The sequence below is a fragment of the Falco punctatus genome (genome assembly GCF_963210335.1).
Source record: "Falco punctatus genome assembly, chromosome: 1".
In the NCBI taxonomy this organism is placed as follows: Eukaryota; Metazoa; Chordata; class Aves; order Falconiformes; family Falconidae; genus Falco; species Falco punctatus.
In genome coordinates, this window is record NC_137580.1 from 95227242 (window position 1) to 95245688 (window position 18447).

The window sequence follows — 18447 nt, forward strand, 5'->3', positions numbered from 1 at the left end:
GAATCAAGTTTTGTTACAAACTCTTCACTTAACACATATGTTACAAGTTAGCAGGTATTTCTTACGTGCTTTCCCGTAAATATATCCATCTTGTCAATTGCTACAAAAAAAAAAAAATCAGTTAAATTCAGTTAAATAAACTTTTCCAAAATTGAAAAAAACCCTGCTAAATGTCTTATAAAATATTTTAATCCTAATCCAACTATGCTGAAAACCACTTTTGCCAGGATCTTTGACAGGGTCTATTTCTATTCAACACCGTACTGAGTTACAGAAAATTAACTAATGAACTAATGACTATACTTATACAGCATTAAAAATGTACATTATTTCCAATATCCTTCAGTACAGCTAAGATTGGCTATGGCTTAAAATCCTGCTTCCATAGTATTCAGTAATCTCTCTCTAAAGCACTGATTCAGAGAAACTTAAGTTGAAGGAATTATATGAAGAATACAGAAACAGTTTTATTACAGAACTAGTTTCTGTATCAGTTTCCGTTTAAAAATAAACTAAGATTACATAGAAAATCCCAATTCAATATCTTATTCCTATTAGAAAGAGACATGGAAAAACTTTTTTAATACAGCTCTCCCTGTTCAAATGTAAATCCCAAGTGGCTGAAAGATCATCCTACCTTCCTGTGTTTCAGCAAGTGGAACACACATAATGCAGAAGAATCCATTGTTTGTAAGAATGAACATATGATAAATACCTAAAAAAAATCCCGATACAAATATTTCAAACTTAAGTATTCAAGAGTAAGTAAAGAGAGTACTTGCTTATAAATAGAAGAGTGAAATAACTGACAAAAAATAATCTGACCAACAGACTAATTTGAAACAAAAATTCCGTCACTTTCAACGAAGAGTAGAATAAGTCTCTACATCTTAGAGTTTTGTTTGAAATTATAATTTTTCTATGCATCTGTCAGTCTGCAAATTCTGTTTTCATGACAAAACTACATTTAAATACATTATATTGTGACAGAACAAAACTAGGAAGCACACAAACTACTAAAATCTGAAGTCCGATTGACAGAAGAAGGAATACTTCCTTTTTGAGCATTTTCATGTGTTTAGCGCAGTCTCAATCGAAAGAGGTTTTGAGTTCTGAATGTTTGTTGTTTTCTATGACATTTGTAAAGTAATTAATAAGAGCTAAATATCTTTACAGGAAAGCATTAAGAAAAGTGCGTTTAATGTCTACAATGCAAAGTAAAGCTGCATCTGATTATTTATTTTGTAGTCTCTTTCCCTGAGAGATTAATATTAAAGGGCAACAAAATCACAAACATTGAGACAAGGGGGGGGGAGGGGGCGGAAATAATCAAATTCTTACCTGCATCTGCATTATCTTTTTCAATAAAGAGATTTAAGTAGGTCTTCTCACTTAAAGATTTTTCAACCAAAATCTAAAACAGAATCAACATAAAAACTATTAGACTATTACTCTGTATTTTATTTTAAAAAAAGAAAATACTAGAAATACTGATCATCAGTTCAAACAGTAAACCCTATTCTTTCATGAAGAATGGGTTCTTGTTTATACATGCCATTCCTAAATATAATTTCCTTATTTGTTACTTACGGGAGCAAAAGTGTCACTTAAATTTGTTCAAACTAGAAGAAATGTTCAAAACACAAGAATGTTTCTATTTTGACATTTGGAAGAGAAAAAAAAGTAGCAAAGAAATTCTGAGAACAAAAGTTTTTCAGCAAAATTAGAACAGAAAAATTACTGTACCTTAGTTAGCAAGATTCGTTTTGATGGTATGTGAATAAGATGGAAATTGCCACTTCTCTCACCAACCACAAGAAACTGATTTTCTTGACACATACCAACTACATCCACATTAGTATCTGAAAAGTTCCATGGCAAAATTTCAAATATTAAGATTTGGGTTTTATTAATAGATATTCATATTTGAAACACAGAAATTGGGCAATGCAATGTCCCAGATTTCTTCAAAATTATTTATTTTGATTAAACGAAGTACAGGAAAGGGCATACAGGGAGTGGTTTTGGTAGCCATTATTTTCATTGTAGTAAAAAGTTAGTGAGCATTCTTATTAAATTGCACAGAAATACTTAGTTAACTGTATAAAGTACTAGCAATCGCTTATTACTTATTTACTATAACACATCTTTTCACAAGCTAGTTACATATGAAAGACACTTGTTGTATTTTCATAAGGAAACCTAACATACACATTTGAAAAGTTAGTTTTAGCTTCCAGTGGAATTCCAAAGGACTGAGCTTACCAAACCCAATGTGCATCTGAAGAGACTGCCCAGTACTGTCAAGAACTGCTATCGATCTGTCAACAGCAATAATACTGCCACCTTTTGAGCTGCATGCACGCAACTGTGGATTAACAGAGACCTAAGACGAAAAAGCTTGTTATAGAGAGTAACTGAAACACTTTAGAAAATATGACAAAGGAGGTCAGGTAATTATTAAGAAAAAGACTCAGCTCTGATGAGTTCTACCTTTTCTTGGGATGTGATCCGAAGTAGTGTATCCACTTGGTACAATGCAGTTCCACACTCCTGTCCTAAACCTACAGGGAGCCGCCCAGTCCCTGTGTCATCATTTGCAAGAATTTCGATATCATTCCACATGTTTACCTGTGCTAAACATTTAAGGAATATGCTGTAACACAGAGAGCTGTAAAAAAGTTGTATGAACACACACAAATTATTGATTTTATTACTCTATCGTGATCCCTGCGTCTAGGAGGAAGGGTGGTACAATAAGCCTAAAGGCAAATTCCGCGTTTGTAAAATACAGAGTTAAGTCGCAAGAGCAATATGGCTCCCAGCCTATGTCCCCAGCGGGCCCCATCGAACGCAGCTTGGTGGGAACAGGTTTTGCGTCCAAAGCTGGAAGAAATTCAGTGCCAAAAAGCCCTCCCCACCGCGCAGCGGCCAACCCTGCCCACAGGGGCCACAACCGATCTTCCCACCTTCTCACCACAGCCCCAGAAACCAGTGACAATCCACTACCGCGCTTCCTCAGCTCCTTCAGGCTTTCAAATTGGCGGGAGCCCCGGCTACGGCTCTGGGCCGCGGCGTGGGCCAAACTTCCTCCAAACGCGAACAGCACCGTTGCTAAGACACGGCCTAATCCTTCCCGCCCCCAGAATGCACCGCGGCACCCTCGCTCTGCACCGCCTTCCCCCGCCCCATTGTTACATCCGGGCGCCTGGAGGGAGAGGGAGGGCGGGGCGTGTGCCTCGGTTCGCGGACGCTGCGGCCGCAGCTGCTGAGGGAGGTTGAGCCCCTTGTGAGGACTTGTTGAGGGGGAGCGACCGTCCCAGGCGCTCGGTCATGGCGGTAAGTGGTGTTCGCTGCTGGGGTGTTTGGAGGGAGCCGAGTTGGGCAGGGGGCCGCCACGGGGCGGGAGGGAAGAGCGTGTGAGATGGGGAGGGCTGGGTCGGGAAGCTGTGTGCGCGGAGAGACAAAATGGCGCCCACCGCTCCTTCGCCTGCCGGCGCCATGATGGGCCTCGGGGAGGGGGTGGCCGCTTTTCACCCGTTACTTCTCTCCCTTTTTCCAGAAGTTTCTGTTTCATTTCTTTGGCCTTGGAGAGAAGCGAAGAGGCCTTGTGACCGAGGCCCTATCGTTTCCTGACTGGGGAGAGAAGTATTGTGGCTATAGGAACGGGTGTTAGAGGGACTCTGGGGCGCAGGTTCCCTGGGAGGGGAGGAGGGAGGTTATCGATTTGGTGGTTGGGCCATGCTTAGCTTTCGTTCGTGTGGCTTTTCTTTGCCTGTTATTTTTCTTTGTGTTAGGGGGTCACAGGCCTGTTATTTTCAGCGTCTTCTTACACTCAGTGATTAATTATTTGCTATCGTTTTCCGGTTTTTATGGTCAATATCGATAGGAAACGCCTCTGCTGTAGTTATCACTGTCTTTATGTTCATACACAGCCTAAGAGCATAGCTTTATTCTCTTAAAATTTGTGTGGTCTGGAAACAGATGAAGATGTTTTTCCCATAATTGAGTTGAAGAATCAATAAGAGGAGTTATCAAACCCGATGTTGTTAATTTGTTTTTGAAGTTACTAAATAGTCTTGAGTGCAAAAACCACCAAACTCCCAAACCAGGTTCAAAAGTGAAAAAACTTTTCAAAGTTGACTTTGAGTACTTTGTGGTGTCTTATCTGGTATTTAAAGTTCTTGTCTTGAAAGTTTGACCAGTGGTGAAACAGAAGAAGAGGACCATAAACTTCTGCAGAAAATAGTTTTTTTGGATAATTTTTTTCGATTTATATAATTTAACCTGTTAAGAGATGTTTTTCTATAAAAGGACTTGGAAGAATTATGGACTTGTAGTTTTGCACCTAGATTACAGGCACTATCTGTGAGGTTCCCCTAAACCAGTAAGTAGGTGAGGAGCTTGTTCAAGGAAACCCATGAGCTTGTGGCCAATCTAAGAACTGAGAATAGTCTCCTTAAAGTCTGTCAGCCTTTTTTTGCTGTCCTTTTTTTGTAGAGCTGAGAGATTTCTCTAAGGTGCAGTACACAAGGGCAGTAATGAGCAGCAATGTGTATAAATAAGGAGTGATAGCCTTGGAAAATGTGGCAGTGGGCTCAATTTCCCTTGGGTACTATGTTTAAAAATGCAGTTAACTTAAGACTGTTTAGCTGGTATTCTCCTTATCCTTTTCAAGTAACTGAAATATAAACGTATCGAAATCTCAAAATTTCTCAAACTTTTGGCTGAGTCCTTTGGAAAGGAAGGGAGGGACTGAGCAGAAGGTAGGGGGGCGTAAACAAGCACATTGATGACAGATAATCATAGAATGGCAATGAATTGTGATGTCTAAGGTCACAAACAGGAGTCAGTTCCTGCTCTATCTAATGCCCTAAAGGCTTCAGGATGGTGGATGGGTTACCAGTAGTATTCAGAAGTGTCACTAAGGCTATAGTTAAAGTTCTGCTGTGAATGCACTTTAAGTGGTCAGTGCTGTTGTCCACATGCTGGTGCGTTTTGAACAAGATACCAGTATACCGTGTGAATGGAGAAATGAACAGCTGCTTTATCTCTCTTTAGAGATTTTACTATAGATGTATCTTTGTACAGAGGCAAAGTAATAAGGAATTGGGCAGACTAAACAGTAGGTGAAATCTAAGTCCAAACATCTACTTGTAGCATGTTATGAAGAAAGTCTACCATTAATACACAATATATTAGCAACAAGCTGTAATATCTGTTGTAGTTTAAGAAAAACTAGCTACTCTGTTTTCAAAGTAATGAATATAAATCAGCATTTGAGAGGTTTTGACATGTCTTGTTAGTTTGCAAATAAAAGGGCAGCTGGTAGAAAAGCATGCAAGTTAAAGTCCTCAGCTATACTATACTGTCTTCATTATTAGCATTTCTGGGCCAAATTATGTCAGTGAGGTCATCTGCATCTGTACAGTGTTCAGAAAGCTTGATCATGACTGTCTACATGATCAGAACAAGAAAGACCAATGAATCTGTAAAGGCATTAATGAGAGCACATTCACCTTTTCAGTGTGTACTTTTTCGGTTTCTTTCATTGCATTGCATGGATGTTGTACACATTTACTTTTCCCAGCATTGAATTACAATGCAGTCTTGATTACTCTACACAAGATAAGTTTCTGGGTTTAGTCCTCCTAGGCCAGGGTTTAGAAATGGGGGGAGCATCTGGTTTTTTGTCATTAAGAAAAATGATACAAAAATTCTTGGGACAGGTGAATGTGACCTGTGTGTACTCTTATGCAAATACACTTTTTTTTTATAGAGATACTGTTTGAGGTTTTCCCTTATGCAGTAGTTAGGTGTCTAACACTAATATAGTATATCTAATTTCGTTTATCTTCAAAGCTCATTTAGTCCTTCAAACTACAGTGGGGATTTTGTGCCCTGCCTCAGTAATGACCTAACTTCTGAGGTGATCTAGCTCTGTTGGGACAGCATTGATGTTAAGTAATCTTAGTCATGCAAATGTTAAAAGGTAATTGACCTATGAACAACACCATTTAGAGGGAACTTTGGATCAGTTTAGTCTTACTCAAAAGTGCATGGAAAAAGTACAGTCTAATGTAGTGGGAGAGCAAAATGTTGCTATATGTTAGTTCTCCTTATTAAAGTCTTGAAAAAGCAATCTATGCAGTTACACAGTTCACTGGAAGTCTATCAAACTATTGCCTAATGAATAATGGGATGTCTACTCAGGAGATTGTCTTACAGAACATAATTTTAAGTGTGTCTTCAGAGGAAATACTAAGTATATAGGACTGAAAAACAATAAAACTTAAAGTTTTTTGGGTTTAAACATTCTGTCCTCTTGTAGGGTAGTGATACGGAACGAGATGGAGTAGTCCCAGAAAAGTCCTCTCCAGAAGGAGAGAAGAAAAAGGAACAATCAGATGCCTCTAGTTCTCCCAGAACATCAAAGCATCATTATTCAAGATCACGCTCACGGTCAAGGGAAAGAAGACGGAAGTCAGGTATGATCTTCATACAAGCAAAGTTGCATAGTAATGTTCTGGTGCATGCTTGTAGAACATTTTGGAAAAATATATGTGGATTTAGCTCTCATAACTTTTTAGAATTGGGGAGAAAAAGAAGCTTCTAATTCTGGTTTTGTATCTTGAATATGTTATTTTGAAGCCTTTCGATTTTAATGATAGAAGTGATAAGTAAAAAGGTCCAGGTAATATTCAGGGCATTGGGGGACAGGGAATGGGAATGACAAACACCACCAAACAGAAAACCATACTACTCTGTCTTTATTTTAATTAGGTATGCTTAGACTGGGATATTTTTGCATGGTTGTAACAAAAATAAGGTTACCTGGCTGAAGAATGTCACTGGAGTATGACATGGGCTAGCTTAAAGAAATGCAAAGAGCTCTGAGTAACAGCTAGAGGTTGCTTTCTGCAGTAGATATTTGGATAGTGCTGTTTGTTTTCTATATCTCTATTCTTGACTTTGGGGGCTGGAATAACTGAAAGAAACTAGAAAGATGACAGCCAGCTGATCTCCTTAACTTGGTAAATAACAATAAATATTTTCTTTTCCAGATGCTGAAGGAAGAAAACACAGAAGCCGGAGCAGAAGCAAAGAGGTAATTAACACTTTGTAGCGTTTAGGTAATTGTACAATACATCTTAAAAAGTATCTTGTAGTAATGTACATATGTGTAAACCTATATAAATGACTTTATGGTAAGTACAATAAATTGGAAACTTTAAGCTTAAAAATGGATATGGAGATCCTTTCATAGTGAAGCATGATTGCAGCCATCATGTTGACAAGGTAATAGTTTTATAGCTTTCAGAAACTAGTAACTTTAATTATTTCTTTTTTCTGGAAACAGCCAAAGGAAAGAATTCATGTGGAGAGGTAGAATGGTGTTCTTGATGACTTTCACAGAGCTTCCATTAACCAAAAGCCTTGGGTGCCTTTATTCCTGGCCAGTGTTCAGGACTTTCAATGATACATACCCATCTACTTAAGTATATTAAAAATAATACCCCACCTGACTGAGCTCTGTTTATTGCATCCTTTAATTGTAAAGACACTCATAGCTTGACAAACAAGCTGAGTCAGCTGGAAACATGACAGTAGCAGCAAAAATTTCGGAGGGCTGTCTCTCTTTTTTTTTTTTTTTTTTTTTTTTTTTTTTATAAATGTGTGTGTGTGTATGTAGGGGAGTGAGAAGAGACAGCATCAATAATACCTTGAAAATCACTGGCTTACGCACCAGAGAAGAGATGAAACAAGCAAACCTGGAGCGTCGAAGTAGTCACAAAGAAGCTTAAGCCATGTGGGGCAATAGCAGGCTGGGTCAGATGAGGGACTTTTTAACTTCTAACCTAGGTCAGGAACATCTCCTTCCCCTGTTCCAATGGAAGCTCTGTTTGAAAAAGGAGGATTAAGAAAAAAAAGAAATAATCTAGGAGAGTTTTTGTGAAATTGAATATATTGTTTAGCTCACATGATAACATTTCTATAATAAATCATACTCAGCGTGCTAATGCGCGAAGAGACTGAACTGAAGACGCTGCAGACTCAGATAGCAAAATTATAAGCCTACTTCATGATAAGGTAACTATTAGTAATTCAAATTCATATTTCCCTTAAAAATATCTTAGATCCGTTATGGGATATAATGGTGGTTTATTACTAAGTGTGTGTCTGGAAGATATGATATAAAAAACCCTTGTAAATCTGATTTTAATGATTAAAAAAAGTCCTTGCTTAAAGTTGCATCCAGTGTTTTGCCATGTTGTTGGATCTAATCTTACACAATTTATTTAGCAGTTCCTAAATTTCACAGAATGAACAGATGAGGAATAACATCCCACAGTAGATTAACTGTTTTCATTCATTTGCAAGAATAAAACTTTCTTTGTAGACTAAATACTGAGTATCAGTAATTCTTTCTAATATGTATATCGGAACAACTACTTGTGTAAATACATACTCAAAATTAACATACAGGTAACATCCAAACTTCAGATGTGTTTTTATGTAACAACTGGTTATTCAAGGAGCTAACAATAAAACACTGTAAAACCAGGAAAAAATCTAATATTATTGTATACTTGAAGAACTATAATCAAATACATTTAGAAATTGATATATATTCATAAAGAGTTAGAAAGGCTTGGATAAGTGGGTGTAAAATAATTATAGCATCTTTGCCAGACTTTTGAGAGCAAGTTAGGATTATAGGAAAGTTTTCTTTGGGTAGATAACAGATTTAGATAAGGAAAAAAAACACCCCAAATTTCTGAAGAACTGGGGTTTAGTCTAAAAAAAAAAAAAGTATCATGCCTAAATTGTGACTTGAAACAAAATGTTATTTAAACATAAGACTTAAGTAGGCTATGGTTTTCTGCTAGAAAGATTTCAAAATAAACTGGATATATTAAGAAAAGGTGTTGATGTCATGACTTGGTCTCTAAGGAAAACACTGGCAAAAATCAAGCCTGACCTTGCTAAATATTTTTGGCATTGCAGCTATAAAAAGGAATCTTTTTTTTTTAAGAGGCACTGCAGGAAGAAATTGCGGTATAGTTGAGCAGCATATCTTTAATTTCAAACTACTGTGGGAGGTCTCAAAGTGATGCATGTTAGTTTTAAATACTAAAATTGGGATGTCAACCGTATACCTTACTACTTTGCTTTTTAAAAACTGTTGGAAGTTACTAACTGAAGAGAGTTTTGCTTAAAAAATTATTTAATGATGGATAGAAAACTTTTAGTTCTAAAGGCAAAGTAGTATATGTCTGCAACTATATATGAGTTTTAGTAACTTTCTACATGGTAGGCTTAAGCAAATATTAAATATTTACTACAACTGTGAGTGTTTGTGTATATATATGCATATTCATAAATTGTCAGGTAAAGATAGGTACTTACTATATGTTTGGAATGAAGGCAGTAATGAGAATGACAGTTGGTTTTGTTACAATGCTGTGAACTCTTATGTGGAAACACTGTAAAGATCCCTTGATGGATGCTTTAGAAATCCTTTATAGACAGTGGGGAGGAGGGAAAAGTGGGAAAAATTTGCATCTTTGGTTAGTTGGTGGCATTAGGTAAAACTGCCATCGCTCATGATTGAGTCACACTCCTAAGGTTACTAATGTTGCATCACAACTTATCATTTTTTATCTTCTGATACCCATACTAACTCTCTTTGTTGCACTATTTTCCTGAAAGAACCAACTTCTTCTTAAAACAGGCAAGAAGACATGAATCCAAAGAGAAGTCCTCCAAGAAGCACAAATCTGAAGACCACAATGACAAAGAACATTCTTCTGATAAGGGAAGAGATAGCCTAAATTCATCGGAAAATGGTGAGGATAGACATAAACGCAAAGAGAGAAAGTCATCAAGAGGGAGGAGTCATTCAAGATCCAGGTCTCGTGAAAGGTAAGCTGTTTTACATGTTGTTCTCTTTTAAGTGCATTTGCAAAAGCAGTGTTTGGAATTTGTGTAGACTTTGAAGTACAGCTGAATTATATACCAATCTAATTTGACTCTAAAGGATCAATTTATATTGCATATTCCAGTTTTCATTGGATAGTGCATTTGCCGCTACTTAAATAGTTTTAGACTGGTTCTGAGTAAAAGTATGACATATCTAAGGCTTTATATAGGTGATCTGTCTCACGTTTATAGTTGGTATACGCAGTACAGAAAACTTATAAACTGTATCGAATGTTACTTGTTGTCAGTGACAGGGAAGAAAACACACCTTTAGTAATGTCAGGGCTTTTTACCTCTTAAATCAAGAACTTACACAGAGGCAGTGCTGTCTAAGCCTCCACGCCCGGTAGGCCACCTAGCACGTTCTATGGTAGCAGAGTTGCTTGAGTCGAAGAAGTTGCTGCCAGAACTCATCTTCCAGCTCTGCTCATAGCTGAGGGATCTGTAGCAAACATGATAGCAAGGAATGACCTTCAGCTGAGGAACTGTGTCACTCATTTGGGCATCTCTTCCCTAAGGTTTTGGAATGTTATGGGGAGGAGGAGAGTTTTGTTGCCTTGAATTTAAAACTCTGCATCAGATTAGTGTGGCTGTGTATTTGTTTTGAGGTGTAGGCTTTAATGAACAACTAAATAGCTGTATTGATGAGTATGATTTTTTTTATGTGAACTCTTGTTTAACTTGCTCATCTCTTTGTGGCTGGTGGTAGTGTTTGGTTCCTTTTCCATTTCATCTCCTAGTCTTACAACGTAAACTGTTCCAGTCTTGAACGCTTCTGTGTGTAGTTTGCAGTCTCCCCACCCTGCCTGATGCATTTTGCCCTGTGGTGACAAACCTGTATGTAAGTCCTTAAGTGGAAGCTGAATTTAAACATGAGAATATATGTAAGAATGTGGGACATGTGTTTCAGACGTCATCGTAGTAGAAGTCGTGATAGGAAAAAGTCCAGATCTCGAAGCAGAGAGAGAAAACGACGAATAAGATCTCGTTCTAGATCAAGATCTAGACACAGACATAGAAGTAGAAGTAAAAGCAGAACTAGGAGCAGAAGCAGGTAAGTGTTAACTTCCGTATATGCTTAGTGATGATGTTTGGTAGAATATTTGTGGTGGGCTGATGTATAGAAGAATGATAGGTTTGCCAGTTAATGTCTATTCAGTGTAACTATATGTGTTTGTCTTTTTCTCAGCTGTATTGATGTAGTGGGTTTAAGGACTGGGTAGTTTGCATACACATACAGGAATGTTTGTCCTAGACAGCTTAAGTGTCTCACACTCTCAGCTTTACATAGCATGGTTTCTTGTTAGCAATTAGAAATACTTAACTAGTTATTTCATGAGTATCTTATAAAACCATCATTTTAGAACTTATGACTGATAAAGTAGAAAGTAATTAATATTTTGGGTAGTAATGATTACCACAGTTCAAGCTCTTTTTGGTTTCTTATACTGTAACTGAATGTACTAGTTTAAATAGGATATTTAAGTGAGGAAAAACTGAAGAATAAGGTAGAACTAACCCAGTCATGTGCTTAATACGAGTAGTGTGGTTGGCAAAGCACTACTTCAAAAATACTATTGATAGTACTTTGTGTATATATCGTAAATGGGAAGTTTAACAGGGCATCACTGGCTGTCAGAGCAGATACACTGATCAGAAGCTAATGCTGATCAGCTCCATGAAGTTAATTTAGAAATTTGTCTTGTCTGTGAACTGGCACAGTGTAGTGTTCAGGTGAATTTTAAGTCAGATGGACTATTTCTGATCTGAGCATACTATTCTGTGTTAAGTGATTACCAGCTTCTTTTTGTCAAGTTCAACATGAGAATATTTTTCTCTTGATCTTGGATGCTTCCATTTCTTCCTTAGATTCTAGAAGTGCATATTGAAACATTGCAGCTAGACACATACTGGCTTATTCTGAGTCTGACAGAGTTGAGATGCATGCTTAACCTGGATTGTGCTAGAGATGAGGTTTTCATCCCTGTATAGAAGTTAATGTTTTACAATACTGATCATTTTGTTGTAGAGCTCCAAGTCTGCTTCTACGTGTCACCATTGCATTCTTAATGTTCTGTAGGATTTTCTGAATGAGTAAGCTAAAATGTGACAACTACAGTTTGTGTATTTCCCTCCTACTTGTTTAAAGTGAAAGTAGTAGTTTGAATGCAAATTGGTGTCCCTTCAGACCTCCCAAGAAGGTGTTGACAGTGTTCCAGTTCATTTAATAGTATTTTCACTGGAGTATTTTAAATTGCATATTTAAAGGGTGTAGAAGTTGGTTATGACTACTCAACATTACGCTGGATCATTGGAGACTTAAGAATCCAGCACACTCGTGTAATGCTACAACATCACTTGTGAAACTGTTAAGAAGAATTATCTTTCTGAAGAAGTAGTTGAATTACGTGGTTTGTCTCGTACTTTATTTTGGCATGCACTTTCTATCAAACTTTCTACTGGGGTGAGTAGAGCTGGGTCTTCAGTTGGTATACGTTATTTGCATCTAATGGTATTTAAGCGACCTTCAGCGTGATTGTAAGGCTTCAGTTCCCTGTTATTTCTGGTTATTATAGGAGATGTGCACTTACTGTTTTTAAAAGTCACTTTGAACATTTTGTGTTTAATGGCTCCCTGAAAGCTTCACATCCCAGAATAGTGTTTTGCTTCTGCAGTGGAATTCAAATTACCTGAAACAGAGAAGGGCAAATGTGTGAAGAAAAAGTGAGGGATAGTCACTAGCCTAGGAATCTCTTCAGCTGGAAATATGCCTTGTTGGATAGTGATGGACATACTGCAAGAATCCGTTTCTTTTAAGTACACTTTTGTCTCACAAATCTTAGAGAAGGAAAATGAGGTGTAAGATTTTTATTTTTTTTTAACAGTAGACTAGAACACTTCATTGAGTTCTGGGCTCAGTTGAAGCCTTTGGAAAGAGAATTAATAGGGCAAGCCTCAAGGAAAAGTCTTCAGAGCCAAATAAACATGATGTGGAAACTGACCCTGTTAAAACTCACCTGTGAAATGAATTCCCTCGTTTATGAAAGGAGTATTTGTTGTGTCACACTTAACAGGCTGTGACAGAAGCATTTGTAAATAGTAGAGCCTGACTTTCTCTTGATGGTTCTTTGCATAATCTCAAGCTCACGTTTTCAAGTGATTTGTCCTCAGTAGCATTTAAACTAATCTTTTGTTCTGTGAGCATGTAGACCATCCTGGCAGTTCTTTTGTGGCATTGCTCTAATTAAGTGCTAGGTGGAAAACATGACACCATCTGCTTGTTTCAAATGGAAATACTTAAATACAAAAGCTCAAATATTTATTTCCTTGATGTTTACCAGTGCAATAAAGCATCAGACCAAAGACAAGACCAAACTACAATAGTCAGCACGGGGAAAAATGAAGGTATCTTTGAAACATGCATTACATCTTATCTCAGGAATGCAGATCTGTCACTTCCCAGTGCCTGAATCTGCATCTTGTCATCTTCTATGAAAAGATAAGTCTTGCCTCCTTTGTATTCTACCAGATTTGTCATGTAAACAAGGATATCTTTTTTTTTTTTTTAATAACTTCTATCTAGGTTTCATGGTGTTTGTAGATGCTGTCCAAGCTGCAAACAGAAGAAACAATATCTGAATGCCATTTAAAGTGGCTGTTGTCAAGTTAGCTATTATCTGAAGTTAGCTATTATCTCAAATGGTTGCTAATAACGTTTAAATATAAAATTGCAGAAACATCTTTGTGCGTCTCAACTTATGGTTTATGGCAAATCTGGGAAAAATGCAAGTGATATCTTCTGTAATTTAAGCTTTGCTGGACACTTCAGTATCTGTGACTTCTTTGTTGAAAACATCAGAGGCTTAAACAGGGATAAACCCTTATCTCTTGAAATGTAGATGTTAATTTTGAGCAGCTGCTGCTTAGGTAGGATTAGATGTATATGTCCCCAATAGAAGTCATGCTTATGAGAAGGTGGGGAGAAGGCTAGTGAAGGAGAATTTAATGGAATATGTTGGTATTTTGCTTAAAAAATACATTTTAACTGGGTTCTTTTCAGATTGACAGGCTCCAGATAATGCATGCTTCATAATTCTGTGCACAGTACTGTCCCCAAGAGCAAGCCTGAGACAAATCATGTGTTTAAACGAGCTCTCATGTCTAGCTTGATATCCTTCCTCAAACAGTTGTCCAAAGCACATTTAGTGAAGAGTGTACAGAGGGGAGAGAAATAGTGATTTCCCTGAGTACTATGCCAATTTTAAAATCAGGCCTCCTCAAAATGCTCATTTTAATATAATTGTAGTGATGTGAGACCTTTTACAGTTTTAAGGCATTCTTGTAACTTGATCCATTTTACGGTTTTCTTGCCATTGACTTTATGGTCCATGATGTTTTTTTCTTGTCAGTTTTTAGAATGAAAATACCTATAGCATATCTATTTGTTCTAAACACAAAGTTTAAGAGGCTAAACAAATGCCCAGAATTACACATTCTGTTACATCTTAGTTGGAAATCCTCAGTTTTAACTCTGTCTGTTACAAGGCGAGTGTGACTGTTACACTGTTCTACTACAATCTGTGAAAGCTGTTCTTGAGAACTCTCCAAATTATTCAGCAATTTTTCAGAGTTGTGATCAAATAATGTATGAAATATTAAGCTATATATGCACCTTCACTGTTACAGCAACTCTCTTAAATTTGGTTACAGAGAGCGAAAGAAAAGAATTGAAAAGCCCCGAAGGTTCAGCAGGAGTCATAGCCGGAGTCCAAGTCCACCACCTTTTCGGGGACGAAATACAGCTATGGATGCCCAGGAAGCACTAGCCAGAAGGTCAGAAATTGTTACTATTTTAATGATACATGACATAAATAAGATGCTGCTGCTGATTTTGCATGACTGAATATTTTTATTCTCATGCACTTACTTCTAGACTGGAAAGAGCAAAGAAACTGCAAGAACAGAGAGAAAAAGAAATGGTTGAAAAGCAGAAACAACAGGAAATGGCTGCAGGTAGTCCATGTATATTACATTAATTCCTAAGCAATAGTGTGAGTGAAAGATGTGTAGGCTTATGTGCTGAGTGTTACGGTCTTGTCCAACAGACGTGCACATCATGTTTCTTTGTATAATCATTAACTTGGTTCATATATAAGAAGTGCAGCTAGAACTAGGAAATGGTTAAAACAAAAAACAAAACAGAAACAAACCAAAAACCACACACACCCCCTCAAAAAAAAAATCCAGCAAAAATAGTCAGAATTTCTTATAGCTTACAGAGTGTACAACAACAATGTTATATGTTAGGCTGGTAAATGATTTTGTGATGGTCATTGGACCTTCCTTTATGCATCATTAAGCAAGAGTTTGAAAGTTATTACCAGCTCAGGGCTATTTAGAAGCATGAGATACATTAGTTTCACTTTTAGTTATCTTTTACTAAAATTAAGAAACGAGTCTCCAGTAGTTTACAGATAACAAGTATTTTTATCATGCAGTTGTTATTTGGATGTTTTCAACTTATTTCTGGTTAAAGGAAATGTTTCTGGTTCTGTTTTAGTTTATTTGGTTGGGGTTTTTTGATTGTGCTGTTTGGTAAGGGGATGGGGTTGGTGGTTGGTTGTTTGGGGTTTTTTTTGTTTTTTTTTTCCCCTCCCCAAAAAGTCTGAATGTATTGTCTGATAGCAAGTAACCTTTCTTCTACAGCAGCTGCAGCCACTGGAGGGTCCGTTATTAACGTTGCTGCTCTTCTGGCATCGGGAACACAAGTAACTCCTCAAATAGCAATGGCAGCTCAAATGGCGGCACTACAAGCAAAAGCACTAGCAGAGACTGGAATAGCTGTACCTAGCTATTATAACCCAGCAGCAGTGAATCCAATGAAATTTGCTGAGCAGGAGAAAAAGCGGAAGATGCTTTGGCAAGGCAAAAAGGAAGGGGTAATGTTGTCTTTCCTTACTTTCTTTAAACTTAAAACTTCATTAAGTTATAGGATGCTCTATTGACATTATTTGCAGCAAAATGACTTTCATACCTGTTATGAAGTTCCCTATTAATAGCAGCCCAAGGTAGAACTTGAGGAGTGAAAGGACTAAGATAACTAGACCTTCAGTGACAAATGGTTGTGACGCAAGCCTCAGGAAAACCCCTAATGTCATGAAATGTTAGAGGTATAAATTGGATCTTGATGATGCTTTTGTCAGTTTGCCTACAACTTGCAACTAAATATCAAATAAAGGTGATCTCTTTTTACTGAAAAGTGATGGGTAAGGTATAGAAACTGTAATTCATAACTCTTTCTGTGACTGTAGAGATTTTTCATTTGATTGTTCTACCTCGTCCAATTCCAGATCTCAAAACCAAGTCTGCAAGCCTTAGTAGTAACATTTCAGGTGTGGAGTAATGCATTATTAACTAGCAAAAGTTATAAGTACAAAGAAGCCTTCAGACTTTTATGCTTTGTCAAATAAATGCTCTTGCAATTAGTGAAATACAGCCCACCAAATAAAAAAAGGCTCTGGTGGCAGTTACTTGTTCAGAAAGTCACTGGATCTGACTATAGGGTTTGTCTGCTGATACTATGGAAAAATTTGTGCTTCTGTATTTGTGTTCTTGCCTTTTGATGTGCGACACTGATACGGAAGTGTTTGTTGTTACATTAGATTATCATTGTGCATCTGTTGCGTAACAAGCTTATTTAGCTTTTCACACTGTTTCATAAGATGTGAAAAACTGAAACTGGTTCACGTGGCACTGATGGGTAGTGGCAGGGAGGGAAGAAAAAACGTTAATGCTGTTCAAGCAGTTCTTCCTGAATTGAGCTGTGGATTTTAATTCTAATATGCAAATCTGTTTTTCTGCAAATCATTTTTTAAGCATTCATTCTGACAAGGTTTCCAAACTTTATGGAAACGAGTACAGTCTACCCAAGTGGAGAATATACTTCCATTTTGAAACCTATGGTTAAGTGGCCTTCCCTCACAAAGAGTGTCTGTGGGGGTGCTGCAGGAATATCAGATGTGACTTGGGAACCTTTTAATTCCAGCTGTGCTAGCACTACATGATGGGCTCATTTTTAATACTGCTGTTTCGCTTGCTACTGAATTGTGATACTAAGAGAAGCCTAATGTAAAAAGGTGATAATATTTATTTATTTTTTAACTCATACAGGATAAATCACAGTCTGCAGAAATATGGGAAAAACTAAATTTTGGAAACAAGGACCAAAATGTCAAATTCAGAAAACTGATGGGCATTAAGGTAAAAAGTTCTGAATATGTAATTTTTTTGTTAATTGTAGGATAATGATTCCCTTTATTTTTAAAGTATACCTTAACAAGTAAAGATGTTAAGTTAACCTGATACTACTTGATGTAGTTAAGAGCTTTTAAGTATTTCTTACTAGAATTCATAAGCAGCATCTAAATCTGAATTCAATTAAAATTCTAGAATTTTATTATATTTCTGGCTAACAAGACAACTGTTATGATCTGTAACAGTGGTAGCTGTGAGCAGTATTCATACTGATAAATATGATAAATACTGATAAAACAGTATTACTTTGTATAGACAGGTTAATTGAGAGACACTTACTTGATGAGTTAGAAGGAACTGGATGAAGGTGTCCTGTACATGTTTCTTGACAGTGAGAGGAAAGCTATGCTAGAATGTTCCAGCAATAAAACCAAATACGTCAAATCTTACTAGCTTTTGAAAGCAACTAAGCAAAATGATAATTTAGGGCACGTGTAATATATGAAAACACCATTTCCTACCCAACTAATGTTTGTTTTCTTCTGTCTTGTTTCTAGAGCGAGGACGAAGCAGGCTGTAGTTCGGTTGATGAAGAGAGTTACAAAACACTGAAACAACAGGAAGAGGTTTTCAGAAATTTAGATGCACAGTATGAAATGGCAAGATCACAGACTCATACGCAAAGAGGAATGGGATTGGGGTTTACATCTTCAATGCGAGGAATGGATGCAGTTTGAAAAAAAAAAAAAAAAGGCAGTTTTAAAGTTTGGGACTATGGAAGGTTCTTGTTCAAATGTTGGGTCCTTGTTCACCAAAAAGCTAGTACTCTAGCTTGCATGGGTGTTGCATTGACTTTAATTTATTGAAAAATACAATTTTTTTGTAAATATCAGAACAGTGATACTGGTGTTAGTGTTGTTATCAGGTTATACCCACTTCCATTAAACTTGACAGAACTATAGAAGGACAGTATTTTTTAGTTAAAGTTCTACTTTTCAAACCAAGCAGCAGATGGGATGAACTCATACATGGATATTTCGTGTCCACTGTCTTGTGTACTTTTGTACTTTAACCTTGTACAGTTATTTTCAATTCTTGAAACATGAAAGAAACATTGTGTAGATGTTATTTAGCAGTCTGGGCCAATAGGCACATAATCCAGTGCAAAAAACCCTGGTTAATAATAAAGACATTTTTTCTCTAAGGTCT

General features: G+C 37.0%; 2 protein-coding genes across 8 annotated transcripts in view; one reads left to right on the forward strand and one right to left on the reverse strand.

Moving 5' to 3' along the window:
* Positions 1-3117, reverse strand: part of KNTC1 (kinetochore associated 1) — a 41980-nt gene extending 38863 nt beyond the window's left edge. Inside the window, exons 1-7 of one of the 5 annotated variants that reach the window (XR_013930986.1) lie at positions 2970-3116; positions 2494-2636; positions 2266-2386; positions 1747-1862; positions 1342-1414; positions 638-715; positions 66-100 (exon numbers count right to left, since the gene is read on the reverse strand). Coding sequence is in view for 4 of the 5 variants with exons in the window: in XM_080405997.1 (XP_080262123.1) it covers positions 66-100; positions 638-715; positions 1342-1414; positions 1747-1862; positions 2266-2386; positions 2494-2625 (555 nt within the window). In the remaining variant the exon portion in view is untranslated. Of the gene's footprint in view, positions 1-65; positions 101-637; positions 716-1341; positions 1415-1746; positions 1863-2265; positions 2387-2493; positions 2637-2969 lie in introns of all 5 variants that reach the window. The other 4 variants (XM_080405997.1, XM_080405994.1, XM_080405996.1 and 1 more) reach the window with 4 other exon arrangements.
* An 88-nt stretch (positions 3118-3205) lies between these two features.
* Positions 3206-18442, forward strand: RSRC2 (arginine and serine rich coiled-coil 2). 3 transcript variants are annotated; one of them, XM_080406619.1, is made up of 10 exons: positions 3206-3339; positions 6332-6488; positions 7065-7108; positions 9715-9927; positions 10895-11038; positions 14695-14817; positions 14918-14997; positions 15691-15923; positions 17155-17244; positions 17796-18442. In XM_080406619.1, exons 2-10 carry the CDS (start codon positions 6408-6410, stop codon positions 17973-17975), a joined length of 1188 nt encoding a protein of 395 aa, XP_080262745.1. In that variant the 5' UTR covers positions 3206-3339; positions 6332-6407; the 3' UTR covers positions 17976-18442. The 3 variants fall into 3 exon arrangements, with proteins under 3 accessions (XP_080262745.1, XP_080262744.1, XP_080262746.1); XM_080406618.1 differs by having other exon boundaries at positions 3207-3339; positions 9737-9927; XM_080406620.1 differs by lacking the exon at positions 3206-3339 and adding an exon at positions 8014-8091 and having other exon boundaries at positions 6392-6488.
* Positions 18443-18447: the final 5 nt, after the last annotated feature.

Bases quoted from the DNA above. Each gene is read 5' to 3' on its own strand.
- RSRC2 (XM_080406618.1), top strand. The intron at 6,489-7,064 runs GTATGATCTTCA...TTTCTTTTCCAG, and splicing joins GGAAAGAAGACGGAAGTCAG to ATGCTGAAGGAAGAAAACAC. The intron at 14,818-14,917 runs GTCAGAAATTGT...ACTTACTTCTAG, and splicing joins CAGGAAGCACTAGCCAGAAG to ACTGGAAAGAGCAAAGAAAC.